This window comes from Gekko japonicus, unplaced genomic scaffold, assembly GCF_001447785.1.
Source record: "Gekko japonicus isolate JY-2015 unplaced genomic scaffold, Gekko_japonicus_V1.1 scaffold3002, whole genome shotgun sequence".
In the NCBI taxonomy this organism is placed as follows: Eukaryota; Metazoa; Chordata; class Lepidosauria; order Squamata; family Gekkonidae; genus Gekko; species Gekko japonicus.
Window position 1 is genome coordinate 118,310 of NW_015162041.1, and position 15,388 is coordinate 133,697.

The window sequence follows — 15,388 nt, forward strand, 5'->3', positions numbered from 1 at the left end:
AGGCGTATCGGTATCGCCCCCCCCCCCCCCAATAGCTAGCAATCCAAAACAGTCCAGTGGAACCTGAGCGGTGGGTGTTGCCTTCTGACACACTTCCGGTGATGCCAGGGGGTGTGGCATATGCAAATGAGTTATGCTAATGAGCTCCTGCCCCTCTTTTTCTACGAAATGACCCCTGGATGGAGGTATGATTAAATACTAATGCAAGATGAGCATTTATCTAGCACTTTGCCGCCCTGACTAGCCCTCTCTTGTTAGATCTGGGAAGCTAAGCAGGGTTGGCCCTAATTAGAACTTGGATGGGAGACCACCGAGGAAGGTCAGAGTGGCTACACAGAGGCAGGGAATGGCAAAACCACCTCTCTGTCTCTTGAAAACCCCACGAGTAGCCATCAGTCGGTTGTGACTCAATACATTCCACCACCAGCACTCTGGCATGAGTTAAGCTATTATTGCAGTGCAGACAAGACTCAGGGTATTGTGTCCTATTGCTGTTCTACAGGGAAGAGGCAACATTGGTCAGGGGCTTTTGTCTTGAGCCCCCTTCCCCCCAGCAATGCTGGTTTCAGGCTACCGAAAGAGAGTGCCTCCGCATTCAGAGGCACTAATCCTCTGAATCCCAGAGACAGGAGGCAGCATCATAAGAAGCCCTCAGCCTCTCTGCCCTGTTGTTGCCTTCCGGAGGAACTGGCTGGCCACCGTGCAAGACAGGAGGCTGGACTAGAGGGACCCTCACTGGTCTGATCCAGCAGGGCTCTTCTGAGGTTCTTCTCAGGGGAAGGCCTCGTCCTCTCTGCCCTGTGGTTGGCCCTCCAGAGGAACTGGCTGGCCCCTGTGAGAGACGGGAGGCTGGACTAGATGAACACTCCCTGGTCTGATCCAGCAGTGCTCTTCTGAGGTTCTTCTCAGGGGAAGGCCTCAGCCTCTCTGCCCTGTTGCTGGCCCTCCAGAGGAACTGGCTGGCCCCTGTGTGAGACGGGAGGCTGGACTAGATGGACACTCCCTGGTCTGATCCAGCAGTGCTCTTCTGAGGTTCTTCTCAGGGGAAGGCCTCGGCCTCTGTGCCCTGTGGTTGGCCCTCCAGAGGAACTGGTCGGGCACTGTGTGAGACAGGAGGCTGGACTGGATGGACACTGCCTGGTCTGATCCAGCAGTCTTCTGAGGTTCTTCTCAGGGGAAGGCCTCGGCCTCTGTGTCCTGTGGTTGGCCCTCCAGAGGAACTGGTCGGGCACTGTGTGAGACAGGAGGCTGGACTGGATGGACACTCCCTGGTCTGATCCAGCAGTGCTCTTCTGAGGTTCTTCTCAGGGGAAGGCCTCGTCCTCTCTGCCCTGTGGTTGGCCCTCCAGAGGAACTGGTCGGGCACTCTGTGAGACAGGAGGCTGGACTGGATGGACACTCCCTGGTCTGATCCAGCAGTGCTCTTCTGAGGTTCTTCGTGTGAGACAGGAGGCTGGACCAGATGGACCTTCACTGGTCTGATCCAGCAGGGCTCTTCTGATGTTCTTATGGTGCTTGTGGAATAATAATATTAATAATAATAATAATAGAAGTAAATGTTTTAGAATTCACCTCCTGGAGCATTCAAAGGCCACTGCAGCAATGGCTGGCCACGCTGTATTAGAAGAACCCTTTACTGCCCTACATTTGGGGCTGGCTTCTCTGAACAGCAATTAAGCCAGCAGCTGCACCTACTGGAATCGCTTCGTTGTTGGTGCCGCTTATTTTACCTGCGCGATGAGGCCTGAGACCAGCCCACTCCGGTGGCTTTTCCCTTCCCCATCTCTCAACCAGGGGCTGGTGGTGATGTCTGCAGAGCTGGAGGAGGTGGTGAACAGCATCTTGAAAGGCAAAATCCCAGGCATGTGGATGAACAAGTCCTACCCAAGCCTGAAGCCCCTCGGAAGCTACGTGAACGATTTCCTCGCCAGACTGAAGTTCTTACAGGTGAGCATCTCCAACTGTGCATACCGTTCCACCTGCTGGGATTTTAATGGCTTCCAAATGACATTTGTACAGCTGCGCGCACTTCCTATGACGTTATGTCCCTGGTCATCTGTGCGTGTAAAAAGGAACCCACCAAATCAGGCTGTTTCCATTCACTTCACGGAGAAACCAGCTCTACATCGAAACTTTTGCAGGGCCGACCGCCAGCTGGGAGAAGGGAAATGGTGGCACCGGGGGCTCAGACATTTGAATTCGGGGCTGCACGGACAGCCTTCCTTGGAACACGGGCACCAAGCCCTCAGATCAAAACATGCAAAGTATAACTCAGATTGCAGAACCATCTTAACAAACCTGAGGAACGGGCTTCTTGGTTTGGGAGACCGGAGCTGTGACCAACGCTCCCTCTAAGCTGTGGAGTCTTGTGAGGGAAAATTCTACTTTGTGAGCTCCTGGCATTAAAGTTGTGAGCGAGCGGTTTGGCTACTGTATAGTTTTGCTCTGGAGCCCTCCTTCCTGAGCTAAGGCAAAAATGTGTGAGCCGGAGGCTAAAAAACTGTGAGCTAGCTCACACTGACTCAGCTTAGAGGGAACGCTGGTTGTGACCCGCCAAAGGGCACAAAAGAACTCGATTGGAATTAAAACCCAAGTTCCCATTCGACACTGACCGTTCTTAGAACACTGGCAAACTGTGCGGATTCCTTCGCTCACGCAAAGGGCTGTCGTGGCCCTGCGAGATAAATGAGTTTGGTAGAATAGTGAACACCAGGCTTTTAAAAAAATGCCGTGATATCTAGCCAAGTTCCCACTTTCTCCCTCCCCTCCCCCTGTTGTTGCAGAGCTGGTACGAGAACGGAACCCCCCCGATGTTTTGGCTGTCTGGATTCTTCTTTACTCAAGCCTTCTTAACTGGCGCCCAGCAGAATTATGCCCGGAAGTATACCATCCCCATAGACCTGCTAGGTTTTGACTATGAAGTGCTGGAGGACAAGGAATACAAGAACCCTCCCGAAGACGGTGAATACAACCCAGTAGTTATTTAATCCCACCAGAGTCTAGAGAGATTGTAGAATATTTCATGCATAGTCCCCATGTTCTCCCTTCATGGAGAGATGCCTATATTTGAAATAATCCCGATTTCATCCTCAGAACAAGGGCGAGGTGGGAGGTTGTGCCGGGCAGTTGCGTCCCGAATCATACGAAGTTGAGCTGGGATGGTGCCCTCGGTGGTGGGGAGCGGCATGGACATGCGGCCAAATGAGGGCAACCCCGGCGGGTTTTTGTTATACAAATAAGATTTCCAGTCAAAAAGAGAAGTCAAGATGAGGAGGAATGTTAATTGATTTTAATTGCAATTAAAACACCTGAAAACAGGCCAAACTTAGCCCATCAAAAATTGACAGCTTTCTGGTCACAATCAGGAAATACATGAAATTTTATACTCTGAGTGGCACAGTTAAGAAGATAATATTCAGAGATCATAACTGGCTACAAAGAACAACACATCAGTTTGGTGTAGTGGTGAAGTGCGCGGACTCTAATCTGGGAGAACCGGGTTTGATTCCCCATTCCTCCACTTGCACCTGCTGGATGACCTTGGGCAAGCCATAGTTCTGGCACAGCTATTCTTGAAAGAGCAGTTCTCGAAAGAGCTCTCTCAGCCCCACCTACCTCACAGGGTGCCTGTTGTGGGGAGGGGAAGGGAAAGGAGTTTGTAAACCGCTCTGAGACTGCCTTGGGTAGTGAAGGGCGGGGTATAAATCCAATCTCTTCTTCTTCTTCGAGTAATAGTCCACTCATTGGTCAAATAGGAAGAAAGGTGTGCCTACATAATATCTTAAATGTTAATTTAACCTAACCTGAATAATATTAATCAAGGATTCTTCGTACCCGAACAAAAAAGTGTTTTTTTTCCTGATATGGAACTAAAATCATTTTGACCCAGACACTGCAGAGTTTTACCCCAAACAACTAAGAAACTATGAATTCTATACCTATCTATCTTCTATACCCAAAGCATGTTGTTTTCTTGTCTGCTAGCATCAGCTAGAAAGATACTCTAACCTACAAGGGAAAGCCTTACTATTTAATAGGCTTTTATTACATCCTAATAAAATTTTAGGAGCTGCGGTGGCTGAAGTGGTTAAGACCCTGAACTGCAGGCTGTGGAAGGTCGGTAGTTCAGCAGTTCGAGACCTGAGTTGCCACATGACGGAGTGAGCTCCCGTCTCTAGTTCCAGCTCCTGCCAACCTCGCAGTTCGAAAGCAAGAAATTGCAAGTAGATAAATAGGTACCCCTTCGGTGGGAAGGTAACAGCGTTCCGTGCACCTCGGTGTTTAGTCATTCCGGCCACATGACCACGGAAACGTTTTCGGACAGTGCTGGGATGAGCACCGCAACCCTAGAGTCGGACTCGACTGGCTTTCGAGCAAGGGAACCTTTACCTTAATGAAATCTTAACATGAGAAAAAATCCATATAACCAGAAAAATATGAATATTTTGAAAGAAATAAAATCATTATATTCCCATTCATACTACATTTTCATGGCAAGAGAGAAGCAGGTGGTTGGCCACTGCATAGCAACAACCCATGACCTTCCTTGGTGGTCTCCCAAGCACCAACCGGGTCCGACCCCGCTTAACGTCTGAGATCTGGCTAACCTGAGCCATCCAGGGCAGGGCTCCGTGCCCTTCATTCTCCCGTTTACCCCCTATGCTACATCATATCCATACATTGTTGAGACATTCTTTAATTCCCAGTGCTGAATGGGGTAATGAATCCATGCATGCAAAACTCAAGAACCCATTCACGTGGTAACCAAGCGATTCCATGAGGGATTCTCTGGATTTCATGGTGGCAGTAATGGTTACACCATGGCCCATCAATCCACCCATTCCTCTTTCACTGGAATAATCAACCTGTAGGATTGCGATATGCAGTAGACCAGGGGTCCCCAACCCCTTTGAGCCCGTGGCCACCTTTGGAATTCTGAGCACAGCATGGTGGGCGCAGCCACAAAATGGCCACCAAAGGAGGTTGAGCCAGCTACAAAATGGCTGCCCCAGCTTACCTTCAGGCACGCCGTGGAAGATCCTTGTACTGTGGTGGCAGCTGCCGCTGCTGCGGCAACAAGGTGTTTAAAAATCTGCAAAGCCAATCAAATCTCCAGCGGCCAACCAGAAGCCCACGTGTCCCAACCCACTTTCCCAAAACACTTGGCGGACACCAGAAAAGATACTGGCAGGCACCATGGAACCGTTGGGGACACCTACAAAAGGTCTGCATTCATGTCTAATCACTGCATGTACAGGCAGACATACAGCTGGTGCAGTCATTGCTGGACTCTGCCCCCTCCCCCCCATATGAAAAAAAATATACAGAACGAGTTTGTATCTCAGTACAATAGCTAAGGTGAAGAAAGGAATTCCTTCAGAGAGCGTTTATCTAACCGTAGGTTATAATCCAACACACCCACACTGGGGGCTTTTAAATATATGCAGCACACATGTTGCCATTGAAGGCACACCGGTTCTCGGCTCACGCACTGACGGTCACTTATTTTAAAATACAGGCGTCTTCATTCACGGATTGTTCCTGGATGGAGCTCGCTGGAACAGGAAGACGAAGAAGCTTGGAGAATCCCACCCCAAAGTCCTGTATGACAATATGCCGGTGGTTAGTATGCACTGTGTCACCTGAACTCAAGCGAAGAATCCTATAGCTTAAAATTTAGGGTTCAGTCTTTTGCATTCAGTGTGATTTTATTTCCAAGTAAGTGTGCATAAGGTCTTTCTTCTGACAAAGTATGCACAGGATTGGAAACGCAGTTGATTCATATATCTGGCTGTGTTGCCCGCTAATACATTGTTCAGTGCCTTGTAACTGAATATTTTACCTGCTTCTACTGAAGACATCTATAGTTGAAATTCCAAATTGCTTTGGGTGATGTTAGGTCTGCAAAGGCTGTTTCACGCATGTATAATGTTACCGGAACAAAATTCGAGTCCAGTAGCATCTTAACACCACAATTTCCCAGGCTATTAAGCTTTCATCTTTTGGAGCTGGCAGAATGTGTTGTGACTCAGGAAAGCTGATACCCTGGGCAATTTTGTTCCTCCTTAAGGGGCTACCGGACTTTTTCCTGTTCTATTACTACAGGCTAACAGCGCTGCCCATTTGAAACAGTTGTTACTAGACCGAAATATAAGACAATTTGAAGCTTGGCGCTGACTGTGCCCCATCAGCATTAGTACACGGCAGCCATTCTAGCCAAGCTGATGAGAGATGCCTGCCATCTAATTCAGTATTTTGGACAAAGCTGCAAAAGAGGATGTGAGATCCACTGAGAGGCAGTCATTAGCGAGCATTTTTGGGGGTTGGGGGAGAAGGGACACACAAGGACCCAGTGATTCTCCTTGCCAAGGCAAACGAGGTAGTGCACGGTCCAGGTGTGGTTGTAGAACACGCTTTCAAAAATGTCCCTTTGCTTCCCCCCCCCCTTTATCACAGATGTGGCTGAAGCCCTGCAAAAGGTCAGAGATTCCCGAGAGACCGAGCTACTTGGCCCCCGTGTACAAGACCATTGAGAGACGAGGAACCCTCTCCACCACCGGCCACTCCACCAATTTTGTGATCGGCATGATCCTCCCGTCAGAACAGCCCCAGCAGCACTGGATAGGGCGGGGGGTTGCGCTGCTGTGCCAGCTCAACTCGTAGTCCAAAAGCTCAATGCATCTGGACAGACGGGACTCAAAGAGTTTTACGATGCCAGTGATTTCTAACTCTTGACTTTTAAAAAATATTTTAAAATGTATTTATTTTGTGTCTTTCTTCATTTGCGAAAAACTTTTAAAAGTCTGTTTAACAAAATCCAAAGACGTCTGTTTGCTTATTCAACTGTTTTATTTCCTGACGTTCCTTATGAATAAGGAACATACATAAGATGAACACAACACCGTTCGACAATGAACAAAAACCGCATTTCATCATTTCCAGCTTTATCTTACTTAAAAAAAAAAAGATTTTTGTTTTTTTAAAAAAACACCAAAAACAAAACAAAAAGAAGAAGCTGATATCTCAAATATCTTTCAGGACCATAATCACATTGTTTCAACCGTAAGGAAAAAAAAAGAAACCTCACTGCTTCCTAGGAGACTACAGTATTTTCTAAGCATAATAATCACAGCTGATTTGAGTGCAGCGTGATTGACATCAAAACTCTCATGGGATGTCACACAGTGACAGCATCGTTAAGATACAAAGAACATTTATGCCCTCCGACAAGCACATGGGTTAACTGAGACTGGACTCCAGCAGAACAGAATGATGAAGGCCAGGTTAGAAATGTAGCGGAATCGCGATTGTCCCAGAGGCGACTGAAAACCTTGCGTCCCAAAGAAAACGGCCTGGGGATTCAATACTCGAGGAGAACGAGAAAAGCTGCGGCGGCTGTATTGCTCGTCACAAAGTGTAACACACACATACACACACGCAAGCGAGCAATGAGGATGCACATCCCATTCTAACGGGAAAGACAGATCTTGCACTTCCCAGCGTGACCTGTGTGTTCACTTTCTGTTCAAAGAAGTATTACTTAACTTTTTGCTTCCCTAAAGAGTCAACGTTAGACTAGAGCACATTCTAGCAAAAATTTTTTTCAAAAGCCACCTGATGTAGCTTTATTCAGTTAGACTAGAGCACATTCTAGCAAATTTTTGTTCAAAAGCCACCTGATGTAGCTTTATTCATAATTACAAAATAAAACCTCAAAAGCCAGGTTCCTCCCTCACCCTTTTTCCCCGACTAAAATCTACTTCAGTGACATCACCCCCCCCCCAAAGCCCCAGTCCTATTTGGCAGATTTAATCATAATTGTGCAGCCAGAGGAATCCGGTAACTTCAACGAGATTTAAACTTGACCCAGAATTGCCTGGATCGGAACAGAAATTATTAGAAAACCCATCAGCAAGGGGCGATCAGGCAAAGCCCAAGAAGCGGGATCCGATGATGCGGTCCTCACACGGCTGCAAGGGTCTGAATGAATTCTGCGCGATCGCCAACGGCAGAAGGGGAGCCCCCCGCCCCCTCGGATACGCCACCGGATCCAACCTGATCCTTAATACTGTACCAAAGAAAGCCTCGATTGGGAAGTCGCGGCGGTCATGTCAAAAAGGAATGACGATAGCGGTTAAATGGAAGGATTGACACTGCAGGCTCAAAGTTGATCATCACTTGGAATGAAAGGCGCTTTCAGCTTTCTGGCCAACTTAATTTTTTAGGAGCCCAACAAGGCGACGTGAGCTCAGCTTTTGTACCTACTCAGAATGCAGCTGAGCTTGTCTACGGAGATCGGGACAAAGACAGAAGGAGAGCGGAGAGGAGTCAGCCGCCGTGTTTTGCTAGCGCTGTTAAGACTGTATCAGCATCACGTCAGAATGGGAGAGGAACAGGGTTTGCTCTCCTTGTGAACTCACAATACAAGCATGCGGAGGAGACTCAGCTGGACCAGGGAAATACACGCTTGCTTGGCACGAACGTTAAAGCTTTCCCCCTGCAGGTTAAGGCTTTTTGGCGGAGCCCATCCTACCGGTCAACAGGCACCACTATGAAGACGGCAAAAGCTGCCTTGCCAGAAACTAAGGGATAGAGCCTAATGTTCTCTCCATGGTTGGGCTCCTTCCCGTAACATTCCACAGTCACAGGAACCCTCCGGTCATGTAGGAGAAGACAGCAGTGTGGCTGCATCATCCAGCTCCCAGGAAGGAGACAGCTTAGGTGGGAAACCACTCTATCGTCCCCTTCCCTGTGACCATGGGATTCCTGCATTACTGAAGAAGCGCCCCCCGCCCCCTTAACACAGGAATAAACCCAGAAGATCCCTACAACGTAACAAAAACTTAAAAACACAGCCCACGCAGCATGTCCTGGAAGCAGCTCTCGTTTAACATGGTCCCAGTTCCCAGCACTGATGGGTACTCTAAGCTCAGGGGGCAAGGCATGCCAACGTGATACATTTGGAACTGTTCCCAGGGAGTTGTGTAAACAGTCACCAGGACCGCCTCCAAGGGGCGCTGCTGCGCTCCTTGGATCACCGCTTATAAAGGGAGAACCTATTTGGCCATTACAACCACGGAAATCAAAACACGGCTGCTCCGCGAGAGGAACAAAGCGACAAACTCACAACACATCCTGTCAGTAGTTCAGGTCTCAAGAAGCCCCTGTTATGTATTAAAACTATTCCAGGAAAAGGCCAGAGAGAACCCCCCCCCAAATCTTGTCAGTATTAACTATTCAGCATTTTGCTAACAACATCTACGAGCTAACATCAAATACGTAAAGCTTGTCATTCCCCACCCGACCCCCATTTTGGACGACACGGGCCTCTGGGGCTCGATGCAGAAGCTTGTGTTCCTGGTGCTCCGTGGGCTTCAAAGAAGACAAAGTACAGCATGACAAGAACTATTCCCCGCTGTGAAGCTACGGAGCTGCTTGCAGAAGGGAGCGTCACTGTGCCCTGGGGGGTAGGATAACGGGCCCTGTGTGACAACGCCCAGCCAATTGGCAAGGAAACTGGCCGTCCAGTGTGGGGACCGGGAACAAAGCTTCTCTTTGCTCAACAGCCATTCCGCACAGATCAAAACAGATGATAGGAGAGTCCTGGGAAGTCACGGGCCACAGCAAACACAAGGCTCGGTAGCATCTCAAATGCTCATACTGCTGCAAGACTATCAACGACAACATGCATGAGCATTTTGTAAAAAAAAACCCTGGAAAACAGCCCACGCAGAGTGCTTCCTAGTCATGCACCAACAGATTTATTTTTCTTGCGTGGGGGGGGGGAAGGGGGCCAGCTCTAAGCAGGAGCCTCTGGCAAGGGCAATGGACTGTTTCCGTCTGCCACCAGGGCCCCGCCGAGAAGCACGTGTCAGCATTTGCTCAAGTATAAAAATGAACAGCCTTCTCAACTAGGGGCTCCGGCTTCTGCCGCACACTGCAGTGGACGAGTGGAGAACGACGAGTGGCCGCATTTCCTGCTTCCGACGCGGCCTGCTGAAGATGTGGGCCTTACCTTTGAGAAGCTGCTCCACACATTCAAGTCAGGCCCCTTTCCCGTTTGTCTGTTTGAGCGAGAAAGCAGGAGCTTGTTTGCGCAGACACCAGAACACTGGGCTTGTAAGCGGCGCAAGCCACTGGTCTGCCTGGGAACGCCGTGGATACAGTACAACAGTGTGGACTGGAAGCCGTACAGGTAATGGTGTGGTAATCGCAGCTGAGTACTGGGAATGGTCAAAACTGGATGTCCAACACTATTTTGTCTTCATAGAGGGCGATCACCAGCATGATGGCGAACCCCAAGAGAAGCCCTAAATTCTGGAGGATGAACTGCCCCACCGGACAGTAGCCGTGCTCTTCGTTGTCGCCGTCGCCGTGGAGCATCTCTGGAAGCTGGAAGATACAGAAATAAGAGGAATATTCGTCAAGGGCATCCATTCGCGAGACTCCTTGGGAAAGGCACCAGCACCGGAGAGCCTCACACATGGTTCCGCTATGTGCATGTCTGCAGAGTGAGCTGTCAATGTTACACTCTTTTTGTGTGTGTGTGTGTAGTGATTAAGTGCACGGACTCTAATCTGGGGTTTGATTCCCCACTCCTCCACTTGCAGCTGCTGGATGACCTTGGGCAAGCCATAGTTCTGTCAGAGCTGTTCTTGAAAAACAGCAGTTTCTGTCAGAGCTCTCTCGGCCCCACCTACCTCCCAGGGTGTCTGTTGTGGGGAGGGGAAGGGAGTTTGTAAGCTGCTCTGAGACTCCTTTGGGCAGTGAAGGGCAGGGTATAAATCCAATCTCCTCCTCTTCTTCTCTCAGAGCTGTTCTCTCAAGGGCAGTCCTCGAAAGAGCTCTCACAGCCCCACCCACCTCCCAGGGTGTCTGTTGTGGGGAGGGGAAGGGAAAGGAGTCTGTAAGCCACTCTGAGACTCCCTTGGGTAGGGCAGGGTATAAATCCAATCTCTTCTTCTTTTAAAAAAGGAACCTGTAATTGCCGGATAGTGCCAATATTAACGGGGCCAAAGAGAGCAAAACGCCAATTCTATTTTACACCTGAATTAATGATGACGACTCCATCAGGACTGTACTTCCTTGGTGCCACTCGACCCATTACGGGTTCAAAGTCACCAATCAGAGCATTTTCTGGCTAGGGCTCCACGAATGACAGCGACCGCCAGTGGCACCAGTTCTGCGAGCTCTCCGCCCTTTTGGCAGGGGAGGAGCTGATTCCCCTTCCTCCCTCCTTGCTAAAAAAAGGGAGAGGGTGCCATTTTCATGTCGGATGGCTTGACGTGAGAGGCGTGCAGCCTTCGTCGTCACAAAGGGACTGCAGATACGCAGGGTGCCCCTGCAGATCTCCAAGGAGCCCCAGTGTGAAAAATGCTGCTAGAAAAATAGAAACGTGGTGCCGGAAGGTACCACGAGGATCATCGAGTCCAGCCGCCGGCACAACGGAGGAAATTCGCAACTACCCCTCAAGGTCCCACTGACCCCTGCTCTATGCCCAGAGAAAGGCAAAAAAGGCCTTCAGGATTCCTGGCCAAACTGGCCTGGAGGGAAATTCTTTCCTGGACCCCGAGGTGTGATTGGCATTACCCTGGGCATGTAAGAAAGAGCCAACGAGAGCGGAGCACTGACTCATCCCTCTCGTGATCTGCTTCACGCAATCAGCATTGCTGTCAGGTGGCCATTCAGCCTCTGCTTAAGAAGTTCCAAAGAAAGAGAGGCCGACCTCCCAAGGAAGCCCGTCCCACTGAGGAGGAGGAGGAGACTGGATTTATACCCCATCCTTCACTACCTGAAGGAGACTCAGAGCGGCTTACAAACTCCTTTCCCCTCCCCACTCCCCACAACAGACACCCTGTGAGGTAGGTGGGCCTGAGAGAGCTCTTTCGAGGACTGCTCTTGAGAGAACAGCTCTGAGAGAACTTATGACTGACCCAAGGTCACACCAGCCGCTGCATATGGAGGAGTGGGACATGGTTCTCCCAGAATAGAGTCCACGCTCCTAACCACCACTCCAAACTGGCTCTGTCAGGAAGTTATTCCCTAATGTTTAGCGAAAAAGTCTTTTGATTTAATTTCAATCCCAACCTTCTGGAGCAACATCTTTATATAAGAGCTCTTCAAATTCTTGAAGAGGGCTATCCTGTCACCTCTCAGCCATCTCCTCTCCAGGCAAAACTTATCCAGCTCCTTCAACCTTTCCTCCTAGGACTTGGTCTCCAGACCCCTCACCGTCTTTGCTGACCTCCTCTGGACACGTTCCAGCTTGTCTCTATCCTTCTTAGACTGTGGTGCCCCAAACGGAACCCAATTCTCCCAGCGAGGTCTGAGCAGAGCAGAGTGAAGCGATGCTATCCCTTTGCTTGATCTGGACACTACACATTTATTTATTAATTAAATTTCTACCCCACCCTCCCGCCGAAGAGGCTCAGGGCGGCTTACGTACAATTTAAAACCAGCAAATACAAGATATAAAATACAACTCCATAAAATTCCAATAGATACAATTAAGCTGAATAAATACAGCGGCATCCTGTAATAAAACGCTAGTGTGACCCAACCGGTGCAGTCAGTTCTTATTGGAACACCTGGCGAAACAGCTCCGTTTTCACGGCTCTACGGAACTGCTGGAGGTCCTGTAGAGCTCTGATCTCATTAGGGAGCTCATTCCACAGTATTGGCGCCACCAGGGAAAATGCCCTGGTCCTAGTTACCGCCAGCCTGGCGTCCCTAGGCCCAGGGGGGCCCAGGTGGTGGTGTGTTCCAGACCGCAGTGCTCTCGGGGGAACGTATGGGGGAAGGCGGTCAGTCCCTCAGGTAGGCAGGCCCCTGACCATTAAGGGCTTTAAAGGTCAAAACCAGCACCTTGAAGCGAATCCGGAACGCTATTGGAAGCCAGTGCAACGACTTCAGCACAGGCTGGATGTGCTCCCACCTGGGGAGGCCCATCAACAGCCTGGTTGCCGCGTTTTGCTCCAACTGCAGCAGCTTCCGGAGTTGCCCCAAGGGCAGCCCCATGTAGAGAGCATTACAGTAGTCTAGCCTCGAGGTGACCATAGCGTGGATCACTGAAGCCAGATCATTGCGTTCGAGGAAGGGGACCAACTGCCTAATCAGCCGAAGGTGGTAAAAGGCTGCCTTGGCAGTGGCTGCTACCTGGGCCTCCATTGTCAAGGAAGTATCCAGGAGCACTCCCAAACTCCTGACCCTCTGTCGATGCAGCCTGAAACCACATTTCCCTTCTTAGCTACTCTTAACAAGTAAAGTGGCAGAGGGTAACGAGGGGGAGGCCCTACAGTCCACTTACCATGTCCACCAGGGCCACGTAGAGGAACATGCCGGCAGTGATGGCGAAGATCCAGAGCGTGATGTTGTTGGCGTACTGCCCCACAGCCGTCCCTATCAGCATCCCCACGTAAGCCATCATGGCCGAGAGGAGGTTGTAAACAATAGCCTGCTTCACAGTCATGCCCGCTTTCAGAAGCACAGCAAAGTCCCCTGGAAGACAGAAATTCGGGTCACTGAGGGCTTGTTCGGGCTGAGCAGAGAACCTGGCTTGCCCGAGGAAAAGCAAACGGTACTTTAAAGAGCCCTTTCTGTATAAAGAAAGCAGCTTTATAAGAGAGGGGGTTTGAAGCAACGTGCCATTTGTGTCAGTTACTTTATAGATCTAGTGTTAAAAGTGAGCTGGGAAAAGTACAGAGGAGGGCAACCATCAGGCCCGCAGCCATGGTGGGGCATGTCGGGGCTCTGCCCCCTCCAATGCGAGGCATGCCCCACAACAGCTACTGCCCGTCTCGACCCTCTCCCCCCTCCCGTGACATTAAAAGGGCCCTCTAGCAGATCGGTGGGAGCACATGGCCTGCCAGTCAGCTCAGCTGTAGGGCCCTTTAAATCATGTGGCCACCCTTCTCCCTCCCTCCCCTCCCCCAGGATTCAAAGGGTCCTCCAGCTGACCAGAAGGCCCTTCCAGGGGAGGGGGAGGGGGGGCTGCCGATCGCATGCCTTCCCTGGTCTCCGAGCCACGAAACTGCTGCTGGGAGTTCAGGGAAGCCATGCGGCCGCCCTTCTCCCTCCCTCCTCCCCTGCGGCCGCACAAGGTTCCCCCGTGCCCCACCAACCCAAAATTTCTTGCTACAGGGCTGGCAACCACGATGATCAGGGCTCTTCTTATGTTCTTAAACGGCAGCATCATGATTGCAGCATTCCCAAACACGCTTCTACTGAGATATCTGCCATTTTGACAAAGGGGTGGTGGTGGTTTCATCCCACGCTAATGGCACAAATGGTGCAGGACTGGGCAGCTCACTATCTATCTGCTACTAAGGGAAACAGGGATGTGGACTGCAAACATAACTCAGCTGCAGCAGCAAGCGAGAGAACACAAGTTAAAAAAGTCATATAAAGGCCAAAGCTGCTAGACATCCTCTTAAATCCAGGATGTGATAGCTCAATCCTTTGGGGTGGTGGTTTCATCCCACGCTATTGGCACGAATGGTCCAGGACTGGGCGGCTAACTACCTATCTGCTACTAAGGGAAACCAGGGATATGGACTGCAAACATAACTCAGCTGCAGCGTCAAGTGAGAGAACACAAGTAAAAAAAGTCACAGAAAGGCCAAAGCTGCTAGACATCCTCTTAAGTCCAGGATGTGATCGCTCAATCCTTTCCTGCAATCCCATAAAGCTACAGGATGAGAGTGGAGCTTCGATAAAGCAGTCTGCATAGAAGTTCCTAAGGCAGCAGAGGGCACGAAGCAGCCAGAGAGAACAGAAACTGTGCCCTGAGTCCTGGACAGCCCAGGTAAGCCCGATCTCGTCAGATCTCAGAAGCTAAGCAGGGCTGACCCGGGCAAGTATTTGGATGGGAGACCTCCACAGAATACCAGGTCCCAGAGGCAGAGGCAGGCTATCAAGCCTCTGAACGTCCTCCGTGCCCCACTAGGGGTCACCAGAGGTCACCATGACTTCCAGGCATGGACACGCACAAACACACAAGCAAAATACCAAAAAAAGAAAAGGAAAAGAAATTGTTAAAGCAAGTGGCTCATCATCCTTGAGACATGACGGATGGGCACTTTTGACACTCCAGATATGGAGATGCAGTGATCTGCACTTAAGCATGTTAAGGCATGCAATGTTTGCTGAGCACAAGTAGGAATATACCATTTTAAGGGATGCTCCTTACAAACGGGTAGCATAAAGTTTAGCGACAGGGATCCGTCAAGCCAGCTATATGAGTGTGCATTCGGTAAAGTCGAACTGAAAAAATATAACCTTTTCGGCATTTTTCGGGTATTCGACATACCGAATCAGATTCCCTGAGCTGATTCGGCTGCCAAATACTGAATGATGGAAAACCACCCCCCCAACAAGCACTACTCCACGC

General features: G+C 50.0%; 2 protein-coding genes across 2 annotated transcripts in view; one reads left to right on the forward strand and one right to left on the reverse strand.

Moving 5' to 3' along the window:
• The window catches only part of DNAH7 (dynein, axonemal, heavy chain 7), a gene marked incomplete at its 5' end in the record, with an annotated part of 123,165 nt that extends 116,502 nt beyond the window's left edge, over positions 1–6,663 (forward strand). The window contains 4 exons of the mRNA XM_015405583.1: positions 1,795–1,947; positions 2,784–2,961; positions 5,519–5,622; positions 6,457–6,663. Coding sequence (XP_015261069.1) covers positions 1,795–1,947; positions 2,784–2,961; positions 5,519–5,622; positions 6,457–6,663 — 642 coding nt within the window. The remainder of the gene's footprint in view (positions 1–1,794; positions 1,948–2,783; positions 2,962–5,518; positions 5,623–6,456) is intronic.
• Positions 6,664–7,807: 1,144 nt separating this feature from the next.
• The window catches only part of SLC39A10 (solute carrier family 39 (zinc transporter), member 10), a 48,938-nt gene continuing 41,357 nt past the window's right edge, over positions 7,808–15,388 (reverse strand). Inside the window, exons 9-10 of the mRNA XM_015405584.1 lie at positions 13,307–13,497; positions 7,808–10,392 (exon numbers count right to left, since the gene is read on the reverse strand). Coding sequence (XP_015261070.1) covers positions 10,234–10,392; positions 13,307–13,497 — 350 coding nt within the window. The 3' untranslated portion in view covers positions 7,808–10,233. The remainder of the gene's footprint in view (positions 10,393–13,306; positions 13,498–15,388) is intronic.